Source organism: Neopelma chrysocephalum, unplaced genomic scaffold, assembly GCF_003984885.1.
Source record: "Neopelma chrysocephalum unplaced genomic scaffold, ASM398488v2 Primary Assembly neopelma1_74, whole genome shotgun sequence".
NCBI lineage: Eukaryota > Metazoa > Chordata > Aves > Passeriformes > Pipridae > Neopelma > Neopelma chrysocephalum.
In genome coordinates this window covers 5,598,967-5,617,713 of record NW_020897735.1, presented here as the reverse complement: position 1 = coordinate 5,617,713, position 18,747 = coordinate 5,598,967, and the positions used below count along the sequence as shown (strand labels likewise).

The window sequence follows — 18,747 nt, the reverse complement described above, 5'->3', positions numbered from 1 at the left end:
CAGCCTCCCGGGTGCCCATGGCCTGCTGCTTCCAGAGTGGCCGAGCAGAGCCAGGGGCTGAGCCCGGCTGGTGTGGGCATGTCAAGCCCCCCACTGGTGGCACGAGCTGGCCGGTCTCAGCTGTAAAGGGAAGTCCTTGAAAACCGTCCGTGGGGAAGGAGCTGGGCTGCCAGCCATGAGCATCACCCGGTAAATCCACACACAACATCACTGCAGCCAAAGGCAGGATTTGCACCTTGCCAGGAAACAACACACAAACACACACACACAAACACACACACACAGACACACACACACACACACACACACACACACACACACACACACACGTACTGACTGCTTGAGGCAATGCCTGTGATTCCCTCCCCGCAGAGCTCTTTTGGAACCAGCCGACCCAGCACGCACCAACTCTTCCCCAAATGGGGTGCGTGTCCTGGAAAGAAGCTGCTTGGATCTCTGCCCCCCAACACACAAACAACCTGACACCCCCACATCTTACCTGCCACCACACGGGAGCTGCTGGAGAGTCCCAACTTGGGCTGAGCTCCAGGGACAGAGACCCAGGGGGGTTTGAACCAACCCCCAGCCCCATTGTGCTGCCTGCCCGGGGAACAGCCCCCTGCTGCAGGGCAGGAGTGTGCAGGGTGGCTGCAGGGCCCTTCCTGGAGGTTTCCCAGGGGCTTCTCGGCACGGAGAGATAACCCAGCCTCCCCCTAGATGGATTAAGAGAGGACTGAGCCATCACTGCTCTCACGATGCTCCTCTGAACCTCTCAGCAACGCTCCTGCCCGCAGGTCAGACAAGTGGCAAATAAAAGATTTACGGGAAGTGCGGCAAAGCTATGGGAAGGAAAACCACATCGTCTCGGGAGTGGCGGCACATCAGGCCGGGAGGGACTCCTGGCACGCAGGGTCAGCACCGCTGCTTTGGGCTGACAACGCTGGGGTTTGTGCAAGGGATGCTCCAGTCGGCACCGGTGTGACCCCGCAGGGAGGGGAGCTGCTGTCTCCTCCCCCACCAGCCCGCATCAGCTTCCCGCTGTGCGCTGGGCTTAGCTCCGAGCCCCCCAGCACTTTGGCTACCCTTGGGCACAAAGGTTATGGGGGGGTGGGGGCGTGCCAATGGCCCCCCTCTCTCTGCCCAGCACCCTGCCCATTCCTGCCCACCGGTGGGACTGACCCCCGTCAGCGTGGGGGTGAAGGGGCGTATCTTTGGAAAGGGGGTGAGCGGGTCCCCAGGGCATCTCCTTCGCCCCCCGGTCCCCTACAGCACCCCTGGCCCCGCCGGCACCAGCCCCCACCTTACCTGCTGCCGCTCCTCCAGCTGTGCTGCCACATCTGGGCAGCTGCGGAGCCCGGGGCTGGAGGAGGGGGGATCGGGCCCCAGTCTGGAATGACTGGGGCGGCCGGGGGGCTGCGGGCTGTGCTGGGGGGGGCGGGGAGACCCTCCGGGGCATCGCCGGGCAGGGGGCCCGGAGCGGGGCCAGGGGAGCCCCGGGGGGGAGCGGGGCGGGCGGGGAGGGAAGATCCACCCCCGTGTCCGTGCCCGTGTCCTCCCTCCCTCCGCTTCCTCCCTCCCTCCTCCTCCTCCTCCTCCTCCTCCGCCGCCGCCGCCGCCGCCGCCCGTCCTCCGCCGCGGCCAGCCGGGCAGCGCGGGCGGGCCGGGGGCTGCGCCGCCGGGGAGGAGGTTTGGGGGGACCTGGGGGGGTCCGGGCACTTACTTGGGCTGGAAGTTGGCGGCGAGATGGGGAACGAGCGTTGGAAAACCGTGGGAGGAGCCTCGCAACTTGAGGATGGGCAGCAGGAGAAATCGCAGGTACGGGGCGGAGGGCGGAGGGGGGGTCAGCCATCCCGGGGGTCCCACCGACCCCCCAGTTCCCCCAGCGAGCTTTCCTCCCAGTGCAGCCCGGCGTGGTGAGCTGCCTCCCGGTCCTCCCGGTGCGGAGGCGCCCGGGTTGCACCCCCTCAGCTCCCCCCTCCCCCGAATTATTGTGTTTATTAACCCGCAGCCAGGGTCCCCCCCGCCAGCGCCGGGGCTGTCCCCGGCCGGGCAGCGGGCGATGCTCCGGGGCTGCCACACTCCTCTGCTGAACCGCTGCACGCTTTAAACTGCTTAAATAACCCTTTAAAAGGGATTTGGCATCTCAGCTCCCCGCGGCAGCCACAGCCATCCCTCCCTGTTTCGGGGGCTCCCGGCTGCCTGGCCCGCTCTTAACCTCCAGGAGCGCCCCTGTTTTTTTGGGGGGAGGCCGGCGTTGCGGCGGGGTGCGGTGGAGCGGCGGCAGAGCCTGCGGTGACACGCGGGGGATCCGGCACGTGCCGGAGCCCGTTTGCACATCCCGCTGCACATGTGCCAGTCCCCTCCATCCCCGGCACGGCCCGGCCGCCGGGCACGGCAGAGCAGGTGGGGGATCTGAGAATCCCATAATGGTTTGGGTTGGAAGGGACCTTAACGCTCATCTCGTTCCAACCCCCCTGCCGTGGTCAGGGACAGCTTCCACTAGACCAGGTTGCTCAAATTCCCGTCCAGTCTGGCCCTGGACACTTCCAGGAATAGGCACAGGCACGGCGGCACGGCTGGGCACGCTGGGCGCAGGCAGGGTGGGAAGAAGAGGTGCTGAGTATGGGCAAATGTGTCTAGGAAGAGCTGGAGGAGAGTGAGTCTCCGACTGTGAGTGGAGGGAAGGAGTCAAGAGCTGGCAGTGCTGCCCTTCCTCCGCACCCCGGCGCTGGGCGAGGGTGGGGGGAGCAGCCGTGAGACACGCTCGCCCCCAGGTCTGACACTTCCTGTCCCCTGCCACCCGCAGTGAGGCAGGAAAGGGACTTTTGCCTGGCTTGTCCCTTCTGCACACCCCTTACCTGCGCCCTCTTCTCCCCGGTCAGCCCCTTCACGGGAACGGCTTCCGTGCCTCACGGGAGAGGGGCTGGGCACCCCGGGAGACCCCTGACCCCCCAAGAGAGAAACCTCACTCTTCCCTCCCCGGCAAAGCTGCCTTCCTGCGCGCAGCCCCTCCAGGCAGGGATCCGAGCAGTTCCATCGGGCTGGAGCTGCCACCCCCCCGGCTTTGTGCCCCCCGTGGCCCCGAGAGTGAGCTGGGCAGGATGGATCCAGCCCCACCTCCCGTACGGGACTGGACGACCCAGCCTGGAGCTGATGGTTCGCGGTGGGTTGCCAGGGATGCACAGAGTTTTCCGTGCAGCCGGTGCTGCGATCCCAGCTCCTGTAAGCTCCGGTGAAATCCCAGCCCAGCCCGCCTGCATGCTCACCCACAGAGCCGGCTCCGCTGTGCTCGCCAGCCTTCCCGTCTCCTCTTCTCTTCCCGATCCGCAGAGCGTGGCGTGGGAGCGGTCGCAGGCAGGCTCTGGGTGATGAAAAGAGCTGGGAACGGGAGCGGGATTCAGTTCGTCTGCTCGGTGCCTGCGGGGAGCCAGAGGAGCGCGGCGTTGGGCTCCGGGAGGCGGCTGCGATACAGCCCCGGCGCCAGGCTGAGAACAGCAGGGCTGGACAGGCGGGGAGGGTGGAGAGGGACGGGGCAGTGGAGCAGAGCAGGGCAGGGCAGCGGCTGGGATGCAAAATGAGCCGCTCGAGCAGCTCTGGGGCGAGCAATGAGTTGGGGGGGCGGGGGGGACAGGGGACTGACCTTTGCTGCCCTGGGGTGCCTGCAGCGCTGGGTGGGCTCCAGCAGAGGTGGGGGTACCTGGGCTAAAGTTTGCTCCAGCAGCTGAGCCTGGGCAATGCAAGCCAGTGTCCCCCTGCCTTGGAAGCAGAACAGGGGTCCTGGTTCAGGGGGAGAGCACCCAGGCAGCCGGATCGCTGCCTGCCATCCCACAGCAGCACTTGCCTGGTGAGCTGGCAAGGAGCAGTGACTTTGGCAGGAGCAAAGGGCACCTCCTCCTCAAAGGGCATCTCCCAGGGCACAGCTCAGCCTCTCCTGCCACCACTCTGTCCATGCTCTCCAGGCACCAGCCACCTCTGTCTGCTCTGGGGACAAGCCAGCTCGTGTCCTCCCCTCCTTTCAGGCTGAGTGTCTCCCATCCCCAGCACAGGCTGGGAGGAGGCTGGGGGATGTTTTGGGGGCACGATGGGGTGCAGGGCAGCCTGCAGGTGGCTCATGCAGTGTGGCTGGGGCACCAAGGACACAGTCCCCACAGGTGACCGAGCACAGAGGTACTGCCTGAGCCAGTGCAGGGCATGAAGAGCCTGGGCCAGCTTTGCACCAGGGACAAAACCATGCCTTGGTTTCTGCCTGGGGCTCTTTCCTAAGCTCCAGTCCCAGCTCCACAGCAGGTTCACAAGTAAAGCTCCACTCATCCTGAGCACCACCCAGTCTTCCAGCTTCTGCTCTCCTCAGGAAGGAATGATTTGGAGACCTTGGGACCTCCAGCCTGATAGACGTCTCCAGGGGGATATCAAGAACCAGGGGGATGTCCTGCAGCTACCTGAAAGTCTTGGCAAGAAGATCCAGCAGCCTGAGGCCACAGAACAGACACCAGGAACCCCTGGGGTCATGAGGGCCATGGCCATGGTGGGGCAGGAGCATGTGGCAGAGCATCCACAGGGTCCAATGCTGGGAGCTGGCCATGCTGTCATGCTGGGGGAGTTTGGGGGGACCCCCATCCCTGTTTGGAGTGCTGCTGGTGCCGCTGACTGAGTTTCCCTCCTCTCCCCACTGCAGGTTGCCAGGTAACACAACCTGCCAGCAAAATGCCGTGGGACTCATGAAGCTGCCGCCACTCAGAATGTTGTGGTTGCAAGCAGAGGGGCTAATTTTGGAAGGGGATTGGTCCCCTATTCCTGGTGCCGGTAGGAGGACAGTGATTCTATGTCTTAAAGGCTGGAAAGCAGCTGGATACAGCTCCCAGTGTGATGGTAGACCTGAGCAGAGCTGCAGGACTTTGGCGTGTTAAAGCCCGCTTGGGATTTGTGTGGCCGTGGGAAGTGAAGCATCAGCCGTGCACAGCTCTGCTCTGGGAATCTTTACTGCTCAGAGAGGTCCCTCGGCCCATCCATGTGCCCCCTGAGCTGGGGACATCAGTGCAATGGGGAGCAGCAGCAGTGGGATGGGAGGGCACAAAGTTGTGGAGCTGAAGGTGCTGTGATAGCCACAGGGACATGGTCCCTGCTCACCCCATGGATCCCAAACCTCCTGGTGCTGGCTTTTTTTCAGCAGCCATCCCTCCTGTCACTTCTGTGCTTGCAGGGTGCTGAGGGGCTGGGTTGAGCTCAGGTCCTGGGTATCCATGTAAGGATCTCAGCAGTGGGCATCTCTGTCTGCCACCATCCTGCTACTCCAGGGTGTCCCTTGTGCCCCCAAGCCAGGGCTCTGTGTCTACAAACACTGGGCAAACTCCTTGACCCTCTGCTTGCCAAAAGCTCCCCTTATTGCCTTTGACATCTTCTTTCATCGTGTGCTGAGGGGCTGAGCCTGGGGCTCTCTCCTTACAGAGCTCTCTGCAAGTGGCTTCCTCATTCAAGCCAGTGCTGTTTGCATCTCCAGCCTCACTCCATGGGCTGGGGAAGAAACCTGGAACATCCCCTGGGGCTGGTGGCCGGCCAGGCCCTCCACAGCTGGGGTCACCTTAATGCAAATGGTTGCGTGAGCGTGAATGAAATGAAGGGTGCTTGAAGGAAGGTGTCACTCCAGATAGATGTGCACAGGAGGGGACAGGGCCTGGGAAATCTTTGCAGATGCAGCAATTTTCCCCTCGTTTCAGGGGAAAGTAGTCTTTGTCTCTCTGAATCTGCAGTTTGCTGCCAGCCCTGCAATTCCTTATGACAGCTGTGGCCAGGGTCAGGGGAAAATCACAGCCTCTGTCCTGCAGGTGTAATGAGGAGGGGAGGTGGAGGGGGACTGGGAGCTGGCGGGATCGGGTGGCAGCTCACTCCCTCTGCACTGACTGTGTTGGTACTTCATGCTTTGCAGGGAGAAAAGGCTCTTGGTGGGCAATGGAGCAGCTCCCACGGGCTGAGCAGAGCTGCTGGAGGGGCCCGGGGAGGGTCAGAGACCTTTCCCACAGCATCTTCCCCTCACCAGTCGGCTCTGGGACTGGTCTGAGGGCTTTGAGAGCAGCTCTCTCCCCTCCAGCAGGCAGTGAGGGCGCAAGGGGGATGGGGACATGTGGCAAGCCACAGCTGGGAGATGCCCCATGCAGAGCAGGTCCCCACGATGCTCAGGGCAATGTGTCCCCAGAAACAACCCACAGCCTCCCCTTGCTGCTGGGACAGCCCTTGCCTCCCCTCTCCTCCCTGCTTTCCCTGCAGTCCTGACTCCAGGGAATACGGGGGGGTGTTTTCCCTTTCTCTCCCCCATATTTGTGGTCAGGGCACCAGGGAGCCCCACACGCTGCTCTCCCAGGGACTCAGGGCTGCTCCAGCCGAGGATCACCACCGTAAATAAAACATGCCAGCGGGAGCTGGCGGCTGCCGTGCCTTCGCTCTCGTTATTATTTCATACCCTGCTCCCAGGCGGGTTTAGCTGCTTTGCTCACTGAGTGTTCACCCGTGGCCTCCACGTTCCTGGCAGAGCCTCAGGGCTCCCTGGGGTCTCCCACCTCCCCTCATCCATCACCACCCCCTTGGCCAACCTTGTTGCTGGGCCCCCCCAAAGCCTGTGAGGGTTTGAACCTACCTCTCGGAGGAAGGGGAGCAGCATGGGTCTGTCCGGACAGGCGCTGACGGTGTCCGTCTCTCTGCCGACAGAGGATGAGCTGCGGGTACATCCTGTGCACCGTCCTGCTGTCAGTGGCCGTCCTCCTGGCGGTGACAGTCACGGGGGCCATCCTCTTCATGAACCACTACCACACGCCCGTCACCGAGTCGCCCCCCGTCATCAGCACCAACCCCGAGGAGGCCAACGCACTGGTGACCATCGAGAAAGCCGACAGCTCCCGCATCAACATCTTCATCGACCCCAACTGCCCCAGCGCCGCCGGCACCCTGGGCCGCATGGAGGGGCTGCAGATCTCCCTGCTGCGCGCCGTCACCGACCACGACGCCGAGGCCAAGGCCACCAAGAGCCAGCAGAAGGCCCTGCTGGTCACGGTGGCGGACGAGGTGGCCAAGCTGCTGACACACGCTGTGCAGCTGCGCGCCGACTGCGACGGCCTCAAGAAGGGGCACAGCGCCATGGGGCAGGAGCTCAGCGCCCTGCAGGGAGAGCAGGGCAGGCTCATCCAGGTGAGCCGGGGCTGTCAGCGCCGTTCGGGGCTCCCTGGGGATAGAACACCCTGTCCCAGTGTCCCTGAGGGCGTTGCTGGTTGCAGCCCCTGCCCATGGTGTCTGGGGGAGACCTCCAGCAGAAGGAGCTGAGGTTGAAGGTGGGTTCTTGGCAACTGCAAGTTGGGAAGTGTCTCGTTGCCAAACCACCCCAGTGCCAATGAGCTGGGCATGCAGCCTCCCACATTGTGGTTCTCCTGGCTCCAGGTCCAGTTTGGAGGTTCCAGTCAGAGCTGAGCACAGCACAGGACCCTTCCAAGGGCAGTTCATGCAGCAGTCACCCTCCCCTTATTTCCAATCCCCAAAATTGCCAAGCTGATGAACGGTATTGCAACGCTTACCTGGGTATGCTGGGGGTCTGCCAGGTGTTGTAGCAAGATCCAGGGCACGGCTGAGTACTCAGCTCCATGCCTGACCCTCCTGGTGTTCAACTCCCTCCATCCCGAGCTGCTTGTTTCTTGCTGCTTCACTTCGCTCCCCATCCTGCTGCTCTGCCACGGCCACCCCGTGTCACTCTCCCAGCCCGGGTCACCTCAGGGAACGAGGAAGAGCTGGTGGCTGCCTCAGGACACGGCTATTCCTGCCGCCTCCGTGATCCTGTCCTTTGCCCAGAGATGCTCTTTATCCTGAGGGGTGGCAGCACTGACACACCCAGGGTCAGGGATTTCTCAGCCCTGGTGGCAACAGGCACTGACCCACAGCCAAAAAGAGATGCCATAAGGGCTCTGCTGTGGCTTTATGTCCCCACCAGCCCATGCCCTGGCAGGCAGCACTGCTGAGCCGTGGGAGCAGGCAGACCATCCTCACAGTGTCAAGGGGCTGGGGCGTGGAAAGGGTTTAACCACTTTTAACCACAATTCCTTGTCCTCCCCGCGTGTCCCCTGCCCACAGCTGCTCTCGGAGAGCCAGACCAACATGGCTCGGCTGGTGAGCTCCGTCAGCGACGTCCTGGACACGCTGCAGAAGGAGCGGGGCGGTGCCCGGCCCCGCCTCAAGGCTGACCTGCAGCGGGCACCGGCCAGGGGGGCGCGGCCCCGGGGATGCTCCAACGGTGAGACTTCATCCCTGCCAGTCCCTGGGGAGAGGGATGCGCCTGGCGCTGCTCTCGGGAGGGGGAAAACCACCCAAGATGGGGCAAACTACCCTGGAGAAGGGATTTAATACAGCGAGGGGGCTGGCAAGGAGGTGGAGGAGGAGGGAGATAGGGAGGTGTGTCCTGGAAGGGGGGGTTTCTCACCACGTTTCTCACCAGTCGTCTATAAACCAGCACAAAAGCCACTTCACACCCCTGCAGATGTATCTGGGGCAAAGGCAGAGCAAGGAGTGACCATTTGCCTCCATTTGGGTGCAGAGTATGGCCCTGCACGGGCTCGAACAGTCACATTTATCAGTGTTTCGCCGAGTCGCAGCTAAGACTGTCCTGGGGTCGTGAGCACGTGCCCACGCTCTGCCCACAGCCCTCTCTGGGCATCGGCTCCCCCATCCCCAGCTGGGTCCCAGCGTGCCCTTGCCATCACACAGGGGACGTGGGGTCAGTCCCTGCCAGCTGCTGGGGGCTCCCTGTGGTGGCAGCGTCCCCCTGGGCACCGCTCGCCATGAGCATTGGAGGGGAAAGGAAGGAAAGAGCAAGGCAGCACCAAGCAGCCAACTAGAGCTGGAAGCAAGGTCGGGAGCCTGGAAGAAATGGCAAGACACTAAATTAGATCATTAATTAACCAGCTTTCCTCGTCCCACCCCATCCCAATGCCACGCTGCAGGCTCCCGGCCCCGAGACTGCTTTGACATCTATGCGAGTGGACAGCAAGAGGACGGGATTTACTCCATCTTCCCCACGCACTATCCCTCCGGCTTCCAGGTCTACTGTGACATGACGACGGACGGGGGCGGCTGGACGGTGAGCTGCCACCAGGCTGGGGGACACCGGGGGACGCCACCACTGGCCATGGGCTGGCCCCGTGCTGGGATGCCGGGGGTGGGAGATGTCAATTTTGACACTTGAATGTGTCATTGGGATCTGGCATAAATGCTGAGGAGGTCTGGCTGCGCACAGGCACCCAGTCAATGCCCGTGCTGGCAGCATTGACTGAGCTTCCCAGTGGTGCCAGCCAGACCCCCGAGCTGGAGCCCAGCAGCCCCGCCCTGGACTGGGCTGGGGAGTTTGGCTGGAGCTGGAGGGTGGTTTCAGGCAGGGAGATGGATGCCAAGGCATCCAAGGAGTTCGTCCTTCTCAGTGGGGCTGGGGCACAGTGGGGCACAGCGTGGCTGCAGTTGTGCCATGGGGCACGTGGCTCTGCTTTGCCATGTCCTCGTGGACACGGTGAGCTGCTGCTGGGGCTCAGGTCAGACCCCAAACCCAGCACTCTTGGCCTCATCTGAGGCCAGGGTGCCTGGGGCGCCTGGGATGCTGCGCTGATTCACTCTCTCCCTGGCTGCCCTGTCCGATTTGCTTTGCCACGGCGGCTGCGACGGCCCCGTAATCACAGTAATGGGGGCAGGGAGCAGGGGGAACAGGGGGACACGGCAGCCCCAAGCTTGGAGCCCCCCCTATTGCCTCAGGGACCACTCGGGTGTGAGCAGCCTCCCCTAGCCCAGAGGGCATCACCGGGGGTGCCAGCAGGGCAGGAGGTGGTCCCGGGGAGGTGGTGGGGGTTCACTGGGAGGGGTGGGCAGGCAGCCTCTGCCCCAGGGACACGCTGGGTGAGCCGAGCTAGCCAGCACCCCTCCAGCTGGGTGCTCTGGGAAACAAATCCCCACGATCTGATTCCCCTAAGCAGCTTTGAGCAGTGCCAGGAGGGAGCTTAGCCCCCCTGCCCCCAGGGACTGATGAGCCTTTGACCTCCCAGCGCCCACCCTGAGCGGGAGGAACCTGTGGTCTGTGGGTGGGTACCAGCAGCTCAGCTGGGGAAACCAAGGCACAGTGCAGCCCTGGAGACCTCATCTCTTGGGGGCTCACAGAAGGAAAAGGGGAGAACCTCTCTGGCTCTTCAGCATGTGGAGGGTCTTTGCAAACCCCATGCACAGTCTGCACAGCCTCCACCAGCCCCAGCCATGCCTGAAGAGCAGCCCAAGGTGATTAGCGAGACACTCAGAGGCTTATTTAAAGCTGCTGCAGCCAGGAGGGCTCGGGCTGAGCTGGGGAGGGGGCGAAGTAAATGATTTTAAGCCTGGCAGCACTGTGGGGGTCTGAGCATGGGATGGCACAGCACTGCCTGTGGCACCACAGCCAGGCAGCACCTCGGCTCTGCCCTGTCTCGATGGGATGAGGAGCCAAACCAGGTGCTGAATCCCAGTGTTCCAGAGACAGACACATCCAGAGCAGGGTCGAGAGCACACAGCCCCAGCTCCTGTTTCTTGTGGCTGCTCTGCAGCAGCAGGTCCCAAACATACCTCTGGTCCCTTGGGTACAGGGGTTGTCTCAGCCATGTCCCACAGGGCTGGGGACGAAGAGGGTCCTTGTGTCCACTGGCTTATCCGGGCTCCAGGTAAGCCATGGCACAGCAGGGTGTCGTGGTGCAGAGCCTGGGAAATTTCCCTCCCCTCCTCCTTCTCTCTGGAGCGATTACTCCTGACATTTGGGCTTATTTGCATGTGGGTGGGTGGGTGGAAGTGATGGCAGCAGCTGAATCAATTTTGACTCGGGAGCTTGGGAGATGCTGAGCTAAGCTTTAGCCTGCACGGACAGCTTAGAGACCACAGGGCAGGGGGAAGAGCTCACTGGGTGCCACTCAGCACCTCCTCGTCCCCACGGTGTGATCTGCAGTGCCACCCTGTCCCCTTGCCAGAGGCAGCTCCCTGGTCACTCCCTATCCCCTGCCTCGGGAAGGCTGAGCAAGGCACAGCTGTTTTATCCCCCCTGGTCCTGCCTGCCAGCAGTGGGGCCACATTTGCAGCTGGTGGGGATGCGGATCCAGGTCAGTGCCCTGTGCTGATGGGAACATCCACATCCTGCGCTCAGCGCCGACTGTAATTGCAGTGGCTGCCCCGGGCTGACCCATCCTCGTGGCAGCGCCGGGGTCCAGCTCTGTGATTGCCCAGCCTGACCCCGACTCCCTCCTTGACACTCACCTCCAGCACTTTATTAAAGTAATAATGGGATGATGGATGGCAAGGAAGGCTCAGCGTCTCAGGAGGCTTCAAAAAGTTGCCTTTTCACGTGCTGTTTGTCTTTGGAATGTCTTTGCAAAGGCCACACGCTCCTCACGGTGCCCCTGAGCCTCCATCCAGCATCTCGGCCCTGTAAGCCACGGTGCCACAATGGCTCTGTGTGCCTCAGCATCATTTTCCATGTACAGTGCCCATTGGAAAGTGGTGGGAAAGCTGAAGGATGCAGAAGAAAAGGCTGTGCCAGCAGGACTAGGGCTGTGGTAATGTAAAATGACAGCTTCCAGCTTCATGGGCACCTGCCGTGCCGGGCACGGCTTCACCAGCTCATCCTTCACTGGAGGGGTCTCAGAGCAGGCTGGAGGATGAGCAGACACTGATGCATTGACACATGGGCTGGGTAAGCTGAAGGCAGCAGGAGAGAGGAGCCTGGGGAAAAACCTGTTGATTCCAGAAGATATGATTTATGTGTCGCCACAAACAGGGACGAGATACTCCTGGTGGTGGGGACAGGCGGGAGCAGCCGAGTTCCCGGGATGGGCAGTGCTGTCGGCTGTGGAGATCAGCACTTCCCGGAGACTGGCTCTGCAATGCTCTGGGATTGCCTTGTCCATGGCTGAGCCTGAAGATGGTCTCTCTGCTGTGACAGGGCTCAGAGGAACACTGTGGGGCCAGGGCTGAGGGGTCTGTGCCACGGCCACCAAAAACCTGACCAGGAGCCCAAGCACTGCACAGGCAGATAAGCGATGGCAGAGTCTGTCCCCAGACTGGGCCTGCCTGGGTTTCAAGCACACCATGGGTTTGGTGGAGCTGAGGGAGAGGGAGCAGAGCCTTTCCTCACTGCTAATGCCACAGCACAGGCCGATGCTCCTGCTTTTCTCTGCTTTTAACCAATTTTTCTGGTTTGGTGCCTTCGCAGGAGCCTGTCCCTGTCCTGCAAGTGTGACCGGGCGAGGCAGAGAGCGAGGGAGATAAATATTTCAGCCTCGCCTTTAAAGGGAAGGAAATCCTTTTTGCTTAAGAGGGGGTAATGCATATTTGATGAGGAGGAGAAGAGCAGCAAGGCAGGGCTTGGAGGGCGATGAGCCTGTGGGTCTCCGGTGCCCCCAGCATCCCAGTGCACCCAGTGTTCCAGTGCACCCAGCATCCCAGTGCAGGCAGCATCCTGGTGTGGGAGGCAAGGAGGAGTGCACGGTGGATGCATAAAGGAAGCACAAGAGGGACTGTGGATAAGAGATGATGGGGATGGAGCAGGAGACCTGGGAGGACACAGGACCTCCAGCTCCCGCCAGCCCTTCCAACCCAGTTCCAATTTCCCTTGGGGACGAGCCTGGTGGGCAGTGGGGCACTGAGGGCTCCTCTGGGGGGATTCCTGATCCGTGCCAAGGCTCAGCCAACGGAGCCATGTCCCTCATGCTTCCCTGGGCACAACTCAGGCAATTGGCCTATTTAAAACCACGGGTCAAAGCCGATTAAGAGGGAGTATTGGTGCTGCATCCACTGCCTTCCCCACACGGCAGCGCCGGAGCCGACGCTGGCTGGGGAAAATCAGCTTCAGGCCCCCGTCCAGCCGTGCTGTCCCCCTTTCACAGCAAGCCTGAAGAAAGCCCCTTTAAATGGGCTTAACCACAGCTTCTCAAGTGCTCAACGCAGGGATAAAAATTAAGGCTCTAATTCTAGAAGGTAAGTACAGCAGGATCAGAGCCGGGCCATGCCGAGGAGCGTGTCGGAGCCTGGGGCCAGCAGGCACGGCCCCGAAAATGCCCGTCTGGTGAAGGGCAAACCGGTGTGAAGCTCATGAGGGATGAAACCCTGCATGGGCAGGAGGGCAGGAGCAGCCCAGGGGAGCAGAAGCACGGTGGCTTCCCAGACTGCATCAGGGCTCATCGGTGTTCCTGGAATTGGGGTCCAGCCCCAAAGACAGGGTGCTCTGCCCGGCCAGGGCATGGGATGGCTTTTCCTAAATCACTGAGTGCTCCTTGCCACAGCCCCAGGAGCGCAGAACTCAGTGGAAGTGGGGCAGGCTGGCTCAGCCAACTTTATGCAATTAATCCAGGACTGGAGGCTTAATTAAGTTCAAATGGTCAGATACGAAGCAGCATTTTCTGGATTGCTGTCAATAAATCAGACCCGAATAAAAGGGGATAAAAGGGGATGAAACACGCAGGACACAGCACACCAATGAGCAGATGGCAGAGGAAAAGGGAAAGGCTCTGAGGAGAAAAGACATGCTGAGCCCCGGGATCTGGAGGCTCTGCAGGGGTCAGGGCAGTCAGTGCCCCTCCAGGTAATTTCTCTGGGAGATAAAGTCTCTGGGAGACTAACGATGCCATCACAGGGATAATGCCTTGTAATGGGGTGGCTGCCCAGGAGAGCGTGGAGATCCAGGAGGGGGAAATCAACTGCTGGGTTTTACACAGCTCTGAACACACACCGTTGGCAGGAGGGCTTGGACTGGTCTGGACTGCACGAGCTGCAGGACAGACCTCAGGTCATGCTGTCCATCCATCCGTCTGTCCATACCTCTGCTCCCATGTGCAACAGCAGACCCAGGCTGGTTGGAGGTGGGTGCAGTGTGCTCACCACTCCCAGGAGCACAGGACACCTTCCCACAGGAGTGTGCCACAGGTTTCTGGGGCTCTGCTCCAGATGGAGGATCCTGTGAAGGGTTTTATCTGAACTGACTCACCCACCCCTGGGATCTGGCAGGTGACGATCCAGTATTTCTCCGGGGACCTCTCCCCAGCATCCCTGTGTAATGACTGAGCTGATGGGGTTTAATTTGTGCCTGTATGTAATCAGGCAGTGGCAGGGAGTGGTGGGCAGCACAGGGGGGAGCAGGGAGGCTGCCCAGGGTGCACAGGCTTGGAGCAGCCCCACAACTGATGCCCTGTGTGTCTCCTCAGGTGTTCCAGCGGCGAGAAGATGGCTCTGTGAACTTCTTCCGTGGCTGGGAAGCCTACCGGGATGGCTTTGGGAAGCTGACGGGAGAGCACTGGTTAGGTGTGTGGGGCTGGCAGTGCTCACTCCTGGCTGGGCTGGCAAAGCCTGGGGCCCCCTGAAGAGGTCCAGGGTTTCCTTTGCAAAGGAGGGCACACCAAGATGCCCTCGGCCAGTGCCCATGTCCTGGGAGTGATGGGCTGGGCGGGCAGGGAGGGTGTCAGGGGGCTGCACAGGGCAGGGAGGTAATGGGGCTGAGCATGTGCCCTTGGCCATGCAGCCAGAGTGAGGGATGGAGGGTGGGAACTGCTCCCTGTCCCACCCCGGGCCCCCTTCCCAGGGACCACTGGCCACCCTATCCCCAGGGGGGTCCCTGCACTCACCCCTTCCCTCTGCTGCAGGGCTGAAGAGGATCCACATGCTGACAGTCCAGGGCACCTACGAGCTCCGCATCGACCTGGAGGACTTTGACAACGGCACTGCCTTCGCCCACTACGGCAGCTTTGGGGTGGGGCTCTTCTCTGTGGACCCTGAGGAGGACGGGTACCCCATCACCGTCACCGACTACTCAGGGACAGCAGGTGAGGCAGCGGAGTGGGGGGACACATGTGGGCCCACGGGGCAAGGGGAGCCCACAGCCACCAAACCCCCTCACTGGGGTGTTCCAGTCTCCTCTGGCAGTGGCACTGGCTGTATCCCTGCGGCTGCAGGGAGCTCGAGGCAGTTAACGGGCTTTTGCAGGAGGAGACCCATTGTAGGAATCCCACTGCGGTGCCCAGGAGAGTCCCATGGGGCAGGGAGCTGGCCCAAGGGTAGGAAGGGCTCATCACATCTCCTTTCCCCCGGGACAGGTGACTCCCTCCTGAAGCACAACGGGATGAAGTTCACCACCAAGGACCTGGACAACGACCACTCGGAGAACAACTGCGCCGCTTTCTACCACGGTGCCTGGTGGTACCGCAACTGCCACACCTCCAACCTCAACGGGCAGTACCTCAAGGGCCACCACAGCTCCTACGCTGACGGCATCGAGTGGTCCTCCTGGACCGGCTGGCAGTACTCCCTCAAATTCACCGAGATGAAGATCCGGCCCATCCGGGAAGAGAATTAGCAGGATGGCACGAGCCCCCCCCACTGTGCCCAGCCCCCTGTCCTTCCCCACCACACTGCAGCCCTGTCCCCCCCCAGCTGCCATCCTCCCCATCCTCCCCGAGGGCTGGCCCATCTTTGAGGGGCCTCTGGGGAGCACCTGCCTCCAGTGAGGGTGACTTTATCTCCCAGGCATCCACGGACATTGCTGGACCTTTGCTTCCCACTGCCATGGCTCCGCTGCAGCCAGAATGGCTCTGTCCTGGCCAGAGCGTGACCCGTGGCTGGTGCTCATGGGTGTGGCAGAGAGGGCAGTGGGATGCAGGGATTTGGTGAGCAGTGCCCAGCAGGGTCCAGCAAGGAAGAGAAGGGGCTGCCTGGAGGTAGGGAGGGATGCAGTAGCCCAGGTAGGCTGAGCACCTCTGATCACCTCTGCTCCAGGCACAGACTCCAGGCAGTGGCCTCACCAAGGTGGTGAGTGACTGGGGGCACTTGCCACAGGGAGCCCCAAGACCCCTAGAGCCCCCAGACTGGTACAAGGCTGCTCCACACTTCCAGCTCCCCCCATGGTGCTACTAGTGATGGGGAGGGCTCAGCTGGGTCAGCCTGACCGTGCCAGTGATTCTTTCTCTGGACTACAGAACATTTGCCTCTGCCCCTGGAAGAGCAACACAGCTGGGAAGGGACGACTACCAGCTCGTTAGTCCCTGTTGTCCCTGTCCTGCCTCCTGGAGCTCCCTGTGGGTCAGAACACCCCAAAGCAAGCTGGTGCAGTGCTGCAAGGGCGCCCACCCAGAACTGAGCATGGCATGGAGCTGTTTTGGCAGCACTGGAGAAATGGGGAGCACAGCAAGTAGGAGGAGGAAGCGAGGAAGGTTCACTCCCCAGCACGGCTCTGCCGGCATTTCGCAGCTCCTCCCTCCCAGCCAGACTCACTCGGATTCATGTCGGCCATCCAAAAGCTGTGACCTTTCCCCAAACCCTTGGCTTTGGGCAGCACGGACACATCCCCCACGTGAGCCCCCTCTGCTCACTGCCGGCCCGGGGACCCGCATTCATTTTCACCCCGGCTGAGCCGCGCTGGCTCGGCACCTGCAGATATCCAAAGCCTTTCATTTCCTCAAATCCCGTTAAGGTTTTGCAAAAAGAAGCCCCGAGTGGGGCTTAGCATCTGCAGGGCCCTGATAACTGGGCAGAAGCGGCGCCACGCACCAGCCAACCCAAGCAGGAGCTGCTGTGGGGTGCGGGACTGATGTCTCCTGCTGGCTCCCTGGAAGGACTCAAATGGGGGATTTTGTCCAAAAAAAACCTAGAACCAAATGTGAGAAGGCTCTTAAGCAGGGAGGAAGGAGACAGCAGGGACCCAGTCACCCTGTCCATCATTTTCTGCCTGTGCTACAGCAGCGATGGGGAGCAGAGCCCTGGCCCCCCGAAACACTGTTGGACAGATGGATGGACCGAGGAGGGGAGGATAACTCCCAGCGTCCCTATTTCCAGGGGGGCTCAAGGCATGGGGAGATCAAAGGCTCAGCTTCCCAGCTGTGCCAGGTTTGTACTGCCCTCCGTGATTCTTCTTTTTTTAAGCCTTCCCACCTCGGATCCTGTGCTGGACAAACCCATTCACCTGCTGGGTGAGCCCCTGTCTGTCTGTTTTGCGAGGAAAACAAGGACAAACAATGCATTGGGATTGCTTTTCCCTGTTCCAGAGACATTCCTCAGAGCCCTCGGGTGAGGATGAGCTCTGAGTGCAGGCACCAGCTCTACCTACTCCAACCCTGCCCAGAGCAGCTGGTCAGGCTTTCTGGAACCACGGAATCTGGGGAGCTCAGCAGTGGCATTTCCCAGCTCAAGAGCAGGAGCCCTGACAGCTTCCCAGGGGATTCCTGTGCCCCACTGGACCTCTCCAGGAAGGGTCCCGCCTGCACCCATCTTTACTTCTCATTCATTTATTTTGTGGAGTAGCTGTAGCTGTGTTTTCTAGCACTTGCCTTTGGGCCAGGAAGGCAGATGGAGCCATGTGCCGGGTGGGAAGGCCCTCCCCTCCCCAGACCCCTCCACTGGTGTTTTGCCACGCCGGGGAGGGGACACTGTACGTCGGTTTGTCGGTAGCACATCCTTGCGTAACTGCCTGTGTCATCCGGGACCCCCCAATGACTTTGTTTTGACTTGCACGAGAGGTATTTAATCCATGCCAAGGCGCAGGATTTCCCAGGATTATTCCCAAGAGCGCACACATTGCTCCATGGCCCCGGATTAGGTTAAACCTGTCCGTGGTGACACCTCCCCGGAGAGGGGAGGGCGGGGGCGACTGGGGGTCCGGGGTGTGGCCACGTACCTCCCTGGCGAAGCCCTGAGCCAGGTCGTGGTGTGTAGCAGTGCCGTGAAGTCTCTCTAGGTCGTGTGTGAGTGTGTCCAACGCTGTACATGTGGACTTTCTAAACTCCTTAATAAAAGGATCTCATCGTTAGCCAGCGTCTCGGCGGCCGTGCCCGTGGGGACATCGCCGGAGGGACCTGCCGTGGTGATGGCAGAGGGAGTGACACTGGGTCGCTGCAGCCCCTGCTGTGCTGTGGGGACAGCTCCTTCCCTGTGCCAGGCTCGTGGCATGGAATCCTCGGGAACTCGATCACCGAGCCAAAACCACTCTGCAAAACAAGGGTTGGGGAGAACCGGGGGGCAGCGGAGGCTTCCCAGAGCTCCAGCCCAAACTGAGGCACCGTGGGACCTCAGGGTGGCCCTGGGGCTGGGACTGGGAGTGCAGCAGGTCTCAGAGCCAAGGGAACCCTCTCCCTGCTCTGACAGGCAGAGCACCAAGCGATGCCCTCAGCCCCTTCCCTCTGAGCTGCTCACCCCACATCCCATTCTGTCGCAGGCCAGGACAGACCCGGAGGGGACATCAGGGTCCCAGGCACTGGGGACCACGTTTCAGCACTGCTGGCTGCATGCATTGACCAGGGAGGGTGGGAGCACTTGGGCTTGTCCACGTGGGGCCAGTCCCTGGGGGACTTTGGGGGTGCAGGAGTCTCCCTTGGTGCCTGTGTACCCACCACACTTGCACGTATGTCTGGGACCCCCAAGAGCTGCACACAAAGACACCCAGCCAAGTGGGGGGGGACACACTTGTGCCCCCAGACAAGACCCTCCCTCCCAGCAGCATCCCCAGCTGCCAGGGGCTCAAGGCCAGCTCCCAGCCACCGCTCCAAACAAGGCAGCAAATGAAGGCGGCGCATTAATGAGCGGTGTTGCCGTTCTCACATCGTGGCAGCTCCACCAACCCCTGTCCCCCCCATCCCCCTCTCCAGCCCCCTCCCCGACAATCCCACCCTCTGCTCTCTTTGGCCACACGTTCAAGAGGTGACACAGCAATTAGACCTGGCGGGTATTTAATGGCCCAAGGTGGGC

The 18,747-nt window shown here is 61.5% G+C and overlaps 1 protein-coding gene across 1 annotated transcript; it reads left to right on the top strand.

The window, feature by feature from the left end:
* Window positions 1-1,652: 1,652 nt before the first annotated feature.
* FIBCD1 (fibrinogen C domain containing 1) lies at window positions 1,653-17,812 on the top strand. Its single transcript, XM_027687963.1, has 7 exons — window positions 1,653-1,815; window positions 6,700-7,176; window positions 8,107-8,266; window positions 8,973-9,109; window positions 14,223-14,319; window positions 14,658-14,837; window positions 15,108-17,812. The coding sequence occupies exons 1-7, from the start codon at window positions 1,744-1,746 to the stop codon at window positions 15,365-15,367; spliced, it is 1,383 nt and encodes a 460-aa protein (XP_027543764.1). The 5' UTR covers window positions 1,653-1,743; the 3' UTR covers window positions 15,368-17,812.
* The last annotated feature ends 935 nt before the right edge of the window (window positions 17,813-18,747 follow it).